This window comes from Podarcis erhardii (assembly GCF_964252035.2).
Source record: "Podarcis erhardii genome assembly, chromosome: 2".
NCBI lineage: Eukaryota > Metazoa > Chordata > Lepidosauria > Squamata > Lacertidae > Podarcis > Podarcis erhardii.
In genome coordinates this window covers 93,409,337-93,423,052 of record NC_138498.1, presented here as the reverse complement: position 1 = coordinate 93,423,052, position 13,716 = coordinate 93,409,337, and the positions used below count along the sequence as shown (strand labels likewise).

Below are 13,716 nucleotides of genomic sequence, written 5' to 3'. Positions count from 1 at the left end.
CTGAGTACAACATTCCCCACTTCTGTGGTTTCCAGGGACTGGTATTCAGAAGCATAATGCCTCTGTCAGTGGACATTTTGATCCCATCTTTCCTTCCTTGTGACTGGCCCAAGTCACTCAGAAAGCTTGATGGCTGACTGAGAATTCAAACCTGGGTGTCCTTTGTTTTCGTTTGGCACTGTAAGCAGAAACCAAAGCAAACTGTGTAGTTCTCTGCCTGCTACCACATCCCAATCTTTTTCTCCCCTGTACCCACTCAGAAGAACGGCAGTTTGTTTGTTTGTTTGTTTGTTTCACTGGATATGCGGAGGGTTGCAAGATAGTCTCATTGTTCCTTACAAAAGAGTTAGTTTAGGATTGTATCCAACATACAGTGGTACCTTGGGTTAAGTACTTAATTCGTTCTGGAGATCTGTTCTTAACCTGAAACTGTTCTTAACCTGAAGCACCACTTTAGCTAATGGGGCCTCCTGCTGCTGCCGCACCGCCGGAGCACGATTTCTGTTCTCATCCTGAAGCAAAGTTCTTAACCCAAGGTACTATTTCTGGGTTAGCGGGGTCTGTAACCTGAAGCGTATGTAACCCAAGGTACCACTGTACTCAGAGTAGACCCAATGAAATTAATGGACCTAAGGTAGCCATGTCCTTTAATTCCAATGTGTCTACTCCGACTAACATTTGGCTACAACTCTTAATGTCACCGAAGGTTTCAGGTTCATCCTACTGGTTTCAATCACAATCTGCTGAGATACATGAGCCAGGCAAAAGTCCTTCTAGAGCTACTTGTAGTTCTCAGGGTCTGTGTCTTTTAACTCCACTAATATAATTTCCGGGAGTTCTATTGCCAAAAGAACTCCCACCTCTCAAACTGTGTACAAAATGTGGAAAAGGACCTGCCCATTCCCTGAAAAGGGGTTCCCTGTAGAAACATTGTGCCGTCAACAAAACATGTGACTGAAAATCCAGAAAGCATGTCTATCAACAGCAACACTGAATGTGACCCGATCTTAAGGTAGTCAGTCTTTTGCTGGTGGAAGAAGAGCAGCCGATATGAAAAGCTTTGTAGTCTCTGATTCCACAAAGGGCTCAATCTCTCACAAATATGGTATGTGCTCAGGATTATAAAAGGATAACCTCTGCTACTAAAGCACAGATACAATGAGCAGGGGGTTGTTTGGATTAAGTGCCCCCTCGAAAGCTATTAATTATATGAAGAGAATGCAAGAGAAGAGTGTTTTGGCAGCAAAGCAAAAATTAAAGTGAAAACTGCCTACTGCAAAATAGGATTAGTACATAGCCACGCATTACTGAGCCACTTGAGCTGTACCTTCTTCAGGCTGCCTATTGCATTACACAACATTATCCCCTTAATGGAATCCCCTTTCAAGTACAAACAGTATTTAATACAGTAGAGGGAATTCACTGGTAAGTAGAAAATATCCCATCCTAACAGATCCGCTCCCTCTGCTTGTTGGCCTCTATTTATTTAGCCGCAAATATGCTTCTGTAATTCATTCTCTCTTCACACATACCCTGACTCTAAAAAGAACAGTTAAGGGCTGGTTCTGGAATGGCTTACCTTTTAAAAATAAAAATACCCTCAATCATACATGTGAAGAAATACCATGCAGAATCTTAAAACACATTCTGGAAAAATCTAGGATTAAGCTAAGCCTTTAAAAGTTCGCCTAAATTTAGGAGTGTAATAACCACAACTGATTTATTTTTTAAAAAACAAAGTTATTGTTTTATTTTTATTAAATAACAACAACACCTCTCCCTTTCCAAAGACTGCCATTTCTCCCAGATAACACTTGCAGGTCCTCTAGTGTCTTTGGCGACATTTGCATGTAATACTGCATCATGGTTTAATGGGAGGAGCTGCTGCTAGCCTCTCATTCTCACGCTTTCCCTCTCCTCTTCCTGCATGGCCAGGAGAATGGCTGCAGCAGAGTTTCATTTCCATTTCCACAAAATCTGGCTCGTCGTTAGAAATGGGACCATAAATCGTTAGAAATGGGACCATAAATTGTGGCTTAAAAACTTGCCGGAGCTTGCTTTAAACAAGCCAAAGCATGAGCTATGAAGAAGGCATGTTGCAAGCCTATTAAGGGCAGGCTTGTCTATGTAGATGAATCGCTGGATCTCCTGTCACCCTGACTGTTCCTTTGACTTGCTATCCATTATACCATAGTTCACCCGAAGGGGTAGCCAATGTGGTACTCTTCAGACGTTGTTCAGCTACAACCCCCATCAGCCCCAGTCAGCATGGCCAGCAGTCAAGAGTGATGGGACATGTAGTCCAGTTACAACACATGCAGTTAGGTTATCCGCAAGGTCACAAAAGTAGTGGCCTGAATACAGAATGTATTTGTTTTTCTGCTGGTTTTTATTTAAATTGCGGCGACAGATGGGCTTCATATATCAGTCATTCATATCAGGATGATCTGCCTGTGGTTAAAAGGAACCTGAGTAAACAAGCTGTTTCTGAAACATAATTTGCAAGGAACCCTGACAGAGTCGTTTAGATAAACAATCCTTGAACTGAATTGGCCTTTCCTTTTTAAAAAAGAGAGATTTTTTTTCCTTTGTTATTCTTTTATGCGGATTTTTTTCTTCAATATTTACTAAAATTTCCACCAAAACTAGAAATCAGTGAAGACTCGGAAGCAGGACTGCTTCAGAACTGCAATGTGATCCAACAGATCCAGCAGGAACCCCCACCACTGGACTGGTCCTATATAGAGGCCCCAGCGTGCCATACGGGTAGTATATTATTGTTAAAACAACCACTGAGTCAATTTCCCACCTAAGTTTATATGCAGGTTAAGGTCATGAAAAGCTAATATTTACTTGTGCTTGCATCTTGCTGCTTGTTTGCCTTCAGTCATAACGAAAGCCTGAAAATCAGCCTGGCTGATTTGAAAGAGACAAACTAAGGGCCCTATCTGACACCTCCCGAAGACCTTCTGATTATATGTCATTATGCATGCACTGTTATTAATTACTTCCAATTATTAAGTGCCAGCTTGCCGCTGTACAAGCACAGACTTAAAAATAGTTCCCTGCCTGAAAGTGGCTTACAATTTAGCTCAGAGGAGAGAGACCAACACTGGAGGGACAGAAGTTAACACACACCTTACAAGTACAGTACAGCTCTGCAATAATCCTGGGAGGAAAGAACCATGGAGAGACTAAATTTTGGGTGGGGGGTGGGGAGATAAGGTGCACTCTAAGGGAAGATCTGAAAATAGATACCTAAGTGGAGTTGAAACACTTTTAAAAGTTAGAAAGAATTCTTGGATGAAGAAAGAGTAAAAAGATAAGAAACAAAAGGTTGGGCGGGTAAGGAAAATGAAGGAAGAGTTTTGTTGAGTAAACATAAAGAATTTATCCCAGAAAGGAAAGCTGGATAGAAAAATTCCACAGGCAATTTACTGTGGACTGGGTTATTTTATTTTTGGTGAAAAGCGAGGTATAATTTAAAGAAGAAGAAGAAGAAGAAGAAGAAGAAGAAGAAGAAGAAGAAGACTGAAAATGCCATCCCACTCCCCTATCCAATTTGGGGGGGGGGTAGTTTTGCTGTTTTTTCAATTATGATTTTCTTATGGAAATGGTAAACCTGGATTAAATGGGGAAATTATGTGAGATGGCATGTCGATGAGGACAGTGCTTCGTGGATGTTGTACAAAACTTGCATGCATGTGGTACGCCAAGCCCAAAACAAAACTGCTGCGTGGAAGTGCATCAAGTGAAGGAAACCAGTGAAGGTAGAATTTTATTGTATTTTTTATTGATAGAATTTTATTCCTCCTTCTGGTAACCCAGAAACTGATTCAAGACTCAGGTGGCAATAAGAATACATCATCCAAGAGGGAGAGCTCCCCAGAATATATAGCAAGGCTATACGGGAATTATTCCCCCTCTTGGGAATAACTCCACCCACGATTCCAAGGGTGGCTGGGTGGCACTCTGGCACTCTGGTTGGCTTGCTTTGAGGGAGGGATCCCATTAAGAACCTAAGAGGAGCTGGCTGGCTCAGGCCAATGGTCCATCTAGTCCAGCATCCTTTTCTCACAATGGCTAACCAGAATCCCCAAGGATGCTTGCAAGCAGGACCGGAGTGCAACAGTGCTCTACCCACTTGTGACTCCCAGGGACTGGCATTCATCCGAACACTGCCTCTGTCAGTGGAGGGACTGCACAGCCACTATGAATAGTAGCCAGTTCACCACTGGGATCCTACAGGACTGGGGAGGATTCCTCTGCTTTTCCCATATAGAATCTTGAGGCAGGGCAGTGCAGCTTTATCTGTCTGGCCTAGAGTTAGTCAAGAAGAAGAAGAAGAAGAAGAAGAAGAGGAGGAGGAGGAGGAGGAGGAGGAGGAGGAGGAGGAGGAGGAGGAGGAGTTTGGATTTGATATCCCACTTTATCACTACCCGAAGGAGTCTCAAAGCGACTAACATTCTCCTTTCCCTTCCTCCCCCACAACAAACACTCTGTGAGGTGAGTGGGGCTGAGAGACTTCAGAGAAGTGTGACTAGCCCAAGGTCACCCAGCAGCTGCATGTGGAGGAGCGGAGACGCGAACCAGATTACGAATCTACTGCTCTTAACCACTAGACCACACTGGCTCTCAACAGGGTGCTCTTCAGAAATTGTTGGACTGCAACTCCGATCGTCCCTGACCTTTGGCCAGATGGCCTGGACCTGGTGGGATCTGGAGCCCAACAACAACTTGAGGGTATAACATCAGCTACCCCTGGCTGAACCCTAGGAGAACCCAACAGACAAAATGGAAGCAGTGCAGAGCCACAGAAAGAGTTTTCTAAAGATAATTCCACACAGGGAGTCTAAGCAGCACTGCTGAGAGTTGGAGCCCAAAATAGATTGGGGGGAGGGGAGGTATCAAGTTGAAGCCTGGTCTAGGGGAAACAAAGCCGGGGTGGGTGGGTGGGTGAGAAGGCCAATAAGTATGTTTACTACAGAAATTAGGCAGGCTGTGGCCCTTGTTGGCAGACTACAGCCCTGCATCTGCTCGGCTTCTTTGCTGGTCACAGTGCATCTTGTCTGTGAGCACACCATGTATTTAAAACACAATTAAAGCTCTCTCAAAGAATTTGGGAACTTCATCTATTAAGCAGGCTGGGTATTTTAGCTCTGTGAGGCATAAATTACAATTCCCAGGATTCTTTGGGGGAAAGCCATGTGCTGAAAATGTGCTGAAAATGTATGGTGTGAACGCAGCCCTGGTTTCTGTGGGCATTGTATCCCTTCCATTCAGAACCTAGGTCCATACCTGAGGCCTAGACCCAAGAAGGAAAACTGAGAGGAAAGTCTTCAGGCCAGAAGGTGGTACAATGGTACCTCGGGTTACACACGCTTCAGGTTACATACACTTCAGGTTACAGACTCCACTAACCCAGAAATAGTACCTCGGGTTAAGAACTTTGCTTCAGGATAAGAACAGAAATCGTGCAGCGGTGGCGCAGTGGCAGCGGGAGGCCCCATTAGCTAAAGTGGTACCTCAGGTCAAGAACAGTTTCAGGTTAAAAATGGACCTCCAGAACGAATTAAGTTCTTAACCCGAGGTACCACTGTACTCAGCCTGGAAGCCTGCTTCTCTCCATGGACCAGGAAAGGCCTGGAAAGAACTGGTTGAGGTGGAATATGCAAAGACAGATTCAAGGGAAAGCAAGTCTCATTACAGCACCCATAAAAGCTTGTTTTACAAGTGCTTCTTTAAACATTTAAACTGTCCCCCATCTGCTAACACTTATGAAACAATCCAAAATGCATTTCAAAACACCAATCTGTAACTGTCCACGTATAAAAATGGAGAGCTCTAACTTGCTGTGGCGCCACAAAGCTAATTTAGCTTTTCGGTGCTGAACTGCGTACAGTTCTGCCCAGCAACCATGCATTTCCAAGAGCTGAAAAGGGCTGGAATTAAAAGCCATCTCTAGATTAAGAAGTACGGTTCATTTATCACATTCATGCTTGGCTGCTTCTCTGCAAGCTGATAAGTTATAGTTGACAAAACAGGAGGAGACAGTCGTTCAAGTCCTTCCTTTTTCTCACATACAACGGTACTGTTAACCAGCCCTCGCTCCACTGGAACTATCAGGGGAAATGGCTTGGTTTGCTACTGATAATTCAAAGAAGCCATGCTGTTTCATTCACAACTCTGTTAGCAAGCATGATCAGGAAACACCAGATACTGAAACAATGCCATGTCAAAATACTAAATTCCTAAAGAAATAACCTAGGGTCCTTGGAGCTATCCCAGCGGGTCTGCAAAGCTTTGCAACTAGCACTCCTCAGCTCATTTTCCCCTCAAGGGGAAGAGATAAAGGCTATCCCATTGAGACTGCCAGCTGTGTTTCCTGTTGTCCTTCCCCTCAGGGGGAAAATGGGTGGTTCAGAGTTGGGCAAGGGTGCCCCAACTGCCTGGGGGGAGCAGCTGACCCATCGTTTGAAAAGGAGAATGGGGCAACTGGTTGGCTGTGTGTGTGTGTCAGGTAGAGTGGCTCTCACTCCTTCTGTATGAGTGGGTATGAGGAGCAGGAAAGAGAAGTGAATGGGTTTTCCTTGCACAGGCATCCACATACATCTGTCCGTCCGTCCATCCCCTTCTCCCTTTTCCTCCTCCCTGGTAAAGTGACAGATGCAACCCCTGTGAGGTTCTGCAACTGTATGATCCCAATGAGAGCTAAAGTTACTACAGTGGAGGTGGCCCTTCACAGTTAGTACTATGGCTCCCTTCTAAAGAAAGAGCTGCGTCTCATTTGCAAGGGATGGGGAAAGAGAGGGAGAGAAAAAGAGAGTGTTCAGAAAACCTGGAGAAGGGGAATCAAAGCTGAAAATCTGAAAGTTCTGTTGGCATTAGGAACCACTGATCTAGTCCACTCCCTGTCAAGGAAGTTGTCATGGACTTTGAAGATACTCAAACTCAGAACGCAAAGGAGAAACGTGCTAAGAGGAAGGCACACTGGGCAAACCCACACCGTGATCAACTCCCACCTGGGAACCAATGTCCCCACTGTGGAAGGACGTGTGGATCCAGAATTGGCCTCCACAGTCACTTACAGACTCATTGTTAAAACCGTGTTTATGGAAGACAATCTTACTCGGCTATGAGTGATTGCCGAAGAAGAAGAAGAAGAAGAAGAAGAGGAGGAGGAGGAGGAGGAGAAGGAGGAAGAGGAAGAGGAGGAGACTATGGAATCTCTCATAGGTGGCCATTCAGCCTCTACTTGAAAAACTAACTCAAACAAAGAAGATTGCACCACCTTCTGAGGCAGCCTGCGTCATTGCCAAGCAGCTTGTGCCATTAAGAGTTGTTCCAAATGTTTAGTCAAAAGTTATCCTTTCTCATCATGTGAACTCATTTATTCAGGGTCCTACCCTCTAGAGCAGCAGAAAACATAATTTGCTGCATCATCTAGGTCACAGCTCAGTATCTGACAACAACTACCTTATCTCTCATTAATAGTAATCTCTTCAAGGCTAAACATAATTGGCTCCTTCAACCTGTCCTAAACTGATAACTTGGACAAAATAAAAATAAAAATAAGGATGTAAATCTCCTCCACAGCAGAAAGAGAGAGAGAGAGATGTTGCTCTAGCCAAAGGCCTTAATCCCATGCGCCTTGCTCTAATACCATACTCCAGGGCTGCCTACTAGCCTAGTGTCATGAGGAGAAAACCAGCATGGGGTGGTGGTGGGAAGCAGAAGGAATCGCAAGGGGGATGTTAAGAAGAAAAATAAAAAGAAGAAAGTCTTTGAAAGTGGGAGATGTGCATTAAATTTGGAAAGATATGCCTGTATTTACACAGCTGTGTGCTCCCGGTCTGTGCCGCAGCAGCCTTGCACCAAAATGAAAAGAGAAAAAAGACAGAAAAAGCTACTGTTCAGGATGGTGCTCAAGAGCCCAACTTCTTCCATTCCTCAAGCTCTGATGCCTTGACCCCAGCATGAAAACAGAAAGCCTTACAAAAACAAAGAAGCGGCCTGATGGAAATCTTAATTAGAGTAATGAAGAATTCTTGATTATTTAGGCCACCCGGAGAATTTGTGTTTACTACTTTACGGCAATAGTGTTTTGTAGGTCTGAGCATTAAGCTTTGCTTGCGCTTTCCGATTCAGTGGCTAATTAAAAGATCCTGTTCCAAGCTAGCAGATCTGCAGAATCTTCACACGTTGAAGAGGAACATGGCACGGCAGGCTCCTGTTCCTTTGCAAGAAAAAACCCATTTTGAGCACCAGCTCAGCTAGATAAAGCCTATCTAGTTTTGCATCCTGTTTCCCACAGAGGCCAACCAGATGGCTCTTGGGAAGCCTATGCGCAGGGCATGAGGGCAATGTAGAGTCTTAAAAACTCGCCCTCAGAGGAAACAGCAACCCCAAGGACAGACAGACCCCCCATGACAGGAAGGGTGAGGAGGGATGCCGCCCTCCATCCCCAATGTGTTTCAAGAGCAGCTCTTGACAAATGAAAAATTCACTCATGAGAGATAGCTGGAAAATCAGCTAGTCCATCTCACAGAGCCCGATTTTTTTTAAGTTTGGTTAAGTCAACGTGTCTAGAATCTGCAAATTTCTTCAAAACCGTTCTTAAGCAGATAAATGAAACAGGCTGGCAACTTCAGATATATTTTCAGAGATAAGCAGATTCTAAGTGCCTCAAATTCAAACAAGCATATAAGGCTCCTGTCTGTGGGGATTCAGACTGTTTTCATGAGTGAACCTGTTAAAACCTTAACCCTGGGGGAGAAAAGAGAGTTGACTCTGAAATGCATCAAGAATAAGGGATGTGTTCTATACAGCTGTTTTAACATTCTTTTCCCCTTGGATGCTTCTACAGATGTTTGTTCTCTGCTTTGTCTCTGCAGTGTAACACCTTTGCAGGAAGGAAATAAACCCAGACAGCTGCCACATCCACTATTTACTGCAGGACTAGCCAAGGTGGGGTGCCCTTCAAATGTTGGCAGACTACAACTCCTATCATCCTTGACCACTGGCCATGCTGGAGGGGGGCTGATGGGAATCCACGTTTGGAGGCCACCCGCTTTCCTAGCTACTGCTCCGCTGGTGTTCCACCCCCAATACTGGGCTCAGGCAAACAATGCAGCTCAGAGCTGCAGGGAGGTAAAGCAGCCATAAACCCAAGTTGAGGTGATGAGGATCTTCAAAAGTATTCAAAAATGGTGCTTCTTTCAGATAATTCCATAGCATTAATAGGACACGGGTGTATCAACAACAAAGATAGGCGTCTAATGCAACAGCCATGTTGAATAATATGAGCCTGCATATATATTTCAATTCAATGGCTGCATATCAAACAAAACAGTACAAAGGAAGAATGGGAGACTCTCTACATCGGGGGCTGCCAAGGTGGTACCCCTTAGATTTTGTTGGACTCCAACTCCTATCAGCCCCAGCCAGCACAGCTGTAGTCCATAGTTGTAGTCCAACAATATTTGGATGGCAACACCTTGGCTACTTTTGCTCAATACAGATGTGGGTTTGTGTAGATACTTCCCTGCCCTCCTGGTTTGCCCTTGCTACCCACCATTGGCATGTGGCCCTGGGAAACTTGCCCAGCAAAGAATGTGGCCTTGAGGTTGAAAAAGGCTACCCACTCCAGATGTATAGGAGTCCCTGTGTGACCTTCTATGCAGCTATATTTGAGCCTGCTGACTTCTTAACACACCATAATCTCTAGAGGTGAAACATGACAAGGATGTGCTGCACTCGGAACAGTTTTTCCAACACCTTCACTGCTGAAAGCTTTACACCCTAGATAGTCATCTGTCAAATTTTAATTCTGTCAGAGATTTCATGCAGGAGTACAGACAGCAGGCTGGTATTTATACCACATTTCCCATCCAAGGTTTGTGAAGCTGCTTATAACTAAGCATACAAAAAGTGCCCTTTGTCCTCAAAACCACCATAGAAGGTAGATTAGGCAGAGAGAGAGAGAGAGAGAGAATGAAATGTATGCCAAGGTCATCCAGTCCAGCATGCAGGTGGGCAAGGATCTGAATGCTTGTTTCCCTGGTCCTTTTCTCACTATCTGTGGTACCACTGGTCTTTAACTGATGGGTGCTGACTCGTTTTCTAAGGCAGTGATGGGGAACCTGTGGTTCTCAAACAACCTTTTGAGGACCACAGGTTCCCCACCACTGCCTTAGAAACGACACCTCCCACCCATCACCTATGACCATTGGCCATGCTGGCCGAGATTGTCAATCAGAGTATTAGGCTAACAATCTGTCTCACTGAAAAGAAATCACCTAGAGACACTCAAACCTGAGGCTGCAAAGATAGGACAATTCAACAGAGCCGTTTTGTGCCAACTCAAACATAAAAGCAGACAGACAAGTGATAAAGGGGTGTTTGTGTGTGTGTGTGTGTGTGTGTGTGTGCGCGCGCGCGCGCACAATCCTTAAAAAGAAGGCACATGTATGATTGTTATTTGACTGCAGCAGGTTTCTAAAAAATAAGAGGAAAGTGAGCATCCTTTTGGTAAACCATTCCACAACCTCAGGGCTACGAATGTAAATTAATAAAAGGCTTTAAAGGTCAATTCTAGCACCTTGAGTTGGGTCCCAAAGCAAATTACATATGGAGTGGGTGGCTGTGGAAAAGATCCTGGGGCTCCTAGTGTAGACACAGCCATTGTATTAGGTGCAACCTGTTGGGAATTTTCCATTCCACCTTTAGTTACAAACATGGAACTGTTACATGGCACGTGTCTGTTTACAATCCAGCACTGTTTTACAAGGCTTTACACCGGAGCAGGACCTGCACTGTCACATGCAGAGATATAATCAGAAAAGGAGCAAAGCAACAGATGAGTGCCTTCTGATATGCTTATCAGTAACAAAATGCTCACCGGATTGTATGTTTCATCTGCAGAATGCCTAACACCCCACCAATCCGAGGTCCACTCCCAGGCATTTCCCACAATGTTGTACAAGCCATAACCATTAGGAGGGAATGATGTTACCTGCAAAGAAAAGAAAAAGAACAAAGGGTACTGGAGAACTGAGAGGTACACAAGCCAATACAATATTGTTGTTTTTATTTTCCACCTTTCATTTTAGTTCTCCCCTGATCCAGAAGATAAGTAAATCTGATCCCTGTTTGAAGACCTCATACCTCACTGGCCATTTCACCTTTCTGTATATATGGCACTGGTCATTAATAGGCAGAGCTATCCAAACCCACCATCCGCTGGGCAAGGTGGGGTGACTGGGGAAAGCTGTCCCTCCAGCTAGCCCTACTGGGCTTTACTGGCATCTTATCGGTTGCTGCCTGCCCAGTGGCACCAGTGGCACTCTGCTGGTGCAGAACTCTCTCTTCTACTTGCCAAATGTGTGGGCAAGCGTCTCCTCTAGACCTGGGCAATTTTTCAATATATCGTTCAAAATCGGTTATGCAGTCCACAGCACGATAACGGTTTCATAAAATGTTATCTGGCAAACAGTGCAATTTTGAGAAAAACTGTGCAGCCGGCCAGTGCTTCTTAGTGCTTCCTCTGCCTCCTGCAGCGAGCGACTCACAAGAGCAGGCATGGCAGCCGTCACTTTTCGATTTTGCAATGAGCCCCAGCTCAGCTCTGCTGCCTCTGCAAAAGCACGTGATGATTATGAAAGGAGCTGGGAAAGCAGCAGCCAGCCAGCAGCAGAACTTATCCACCCTCACAATATACTTCTTTCGATTTTGCAGCAAGCCCTGGTGCAGCAGGCTAGTAGCCTGCGTGACAGGTCTGTAGGTATGGTTTACAAAGACGCTGGTCTGAGCCTTTGCCTCTTCCTTACCCCTGTGAAAGAAGAAACTGGGGTTGCTTTCTTCCGAGTAAAAACAAAAAATATTGCCCTGTTAAAGGTAAAGGGACTCCTGACCATTAGGTCCAGTCGTGTCCAACTCTGGGGTTGCGGAGCTCATCTCACTTTATTGGCCAAGGGAGCCGGCGTACAGCTTCTAGGTCATGTGGCCAGCATGACTAAGCCACTTCTGGTGACCCAGAGCAACGCACAGAAATGCCATTTACCTTCCCGCCCAAGCAGTACCTATTTATCTACTTGCACTTTGTTGTGCTTTCGAACTGCTAGGTTGGCAGGAGCAGGGACCGAGCGACGGGAACTCACCCCATCGTGGGGATTCGAACCACCGACCTTCTGATCAGCAAATCCTAGGCTCTGTGGTTTAACCCACAGTGCCACCCGCGTCCCTTCTTGTACTGTTACTTAACTCTTTTTCTTTACTCCCATCTCCCCTTCTGCCTATGTTTGTGTGTGAGTGCATGTGCTAAGCGTCTCCCCTCCCTGATGCCTTTCCTGCCCCTTCCCACCACTCCCGTGTAAAACGACAAGAAACCAAGTTGCCCTGTTATTTAAGGCTCTGTATATTCCCTTCTCCCCTTCTGTCTATGTGTGCACGAGAGTGAGAGAGAAGCCTTTCTCTGCCCTCCCTGAAGCCTTTTGCTACCATCAGAGGCTTTGATGGAGCCGCTTTCCCCCGTGTAAAAGTAAGAACAAAAAACCAAGCTGCTGTGTAAGACATTGTTGGTTCGCCTTAAATAGCTTCCCTCATATAAAAAAGGAAGTCAACAAAAATATTATCTCATTGCTTGCTTGCTCCTCCTCCTTCCCTTTGATAAAAAGGGAGAAATTGGTGGGATGGGGGCTTTGGGGGGGGCCCTCTGGGGGTGGGGGGAATGGAGGAGGCAAGATTTAAGTTGCTGCCTTATGCTGAAATGGGAGATTGGAAGATTGTTGTGAGGTGAGAATGATGGGGAGGGTGGGTGTTTATCTTTAAGCAGTGCAAGTAAATGTGTGTCTGCTCAGAAGCAAGCTCTACTGAATTCAATGGGGCTTACTCCCAGGAAAGTAGAAGTAAGTTTAGTTTAGCTGAGTGGGGCTTACTCATGCATAGAACTGCAGTTCACCCTCTGAGTGGGGAAGGAGACACTAGTAAATTACTGAAATTACTCTTAAATTAGTAGAAAATCATATTCATGTTAAAGTAATATTTTTACTAAATCTTCTACTTCTGTAAATTTTAAATTTGCCCCTGAAACTGCAAAGAACATTAATATATTATCCATAAATCTTTAATGGTTTAGTTGACGCATACGATTGTTGAGTTAATTTTCATATAATTATATACATCAAATTTAGATTATTGTTGTTGTTGTTGTTCAATATTTTCCCAGATTATTTGTATTCACTATGACTCACCACTGTATTCTGGATTGTCCTGGACCTGAATATGTATTTGGTCCAAGCCCCAAACCAAAATCCTGTCTGGATGCATTTTGGCTTGCCTGCTGATGAAAGTGATGATTTCATCAGTATGTGGTGATTTAGACCCGTAACTTAGTAGGAGTTCCCAGGACATTAACATGTTCGCCTCTACAAAGTTCCATCTTATTTCAGATACCGTGATATATCAGTATATTGTGATGTTTAGCTGGTGATATATTGTGATACTGAAAACCAGATATCGCATCAGTGGCAGTGAGAGGAAAGACCCAAACGGGGACTGAACCAGCCTGGGATCTGCTGGATCCTGAGCCAGCCTCGCTGCCATCAAATGAAAGAATGAGAGCCAATCTTGGTCCAATCACTGTGCCAGTTCCAGGCTGCCTACCTGCTTTCCTGCCAACTGCGTATCTAAAAACCAACATTTCCAGATTGGGCCTTG

At 44.8% G+C, this 13,716-nt stretch overlaps 1 protein-coding gene across 2 annotated transcripts in view; it reads right to left on the bottom strand.

The window, feature by feature from the left end:
* Nucleotides 1-13,716, bottom strand: part of SUMF1 (sulfatase modifying factor 1) — a 70,723-nt gene that overhangs the window by 22,124 nt on the left and 34,883 nt on the right. For both annotated transcript variants that reach the window (XM_081853735.1, XM_081853734.1), the window contains exon 7: nucleotides 10,901-11,014. In XM_081853735.1, the coding sequence (XP_081709861.1) occupies nucleotides 10,901-11,014 (114 nt within the window). The remainder of the gene's footprint in view (nucleotides 1-10,900; nucleotides 11,015-13,716) is intronic.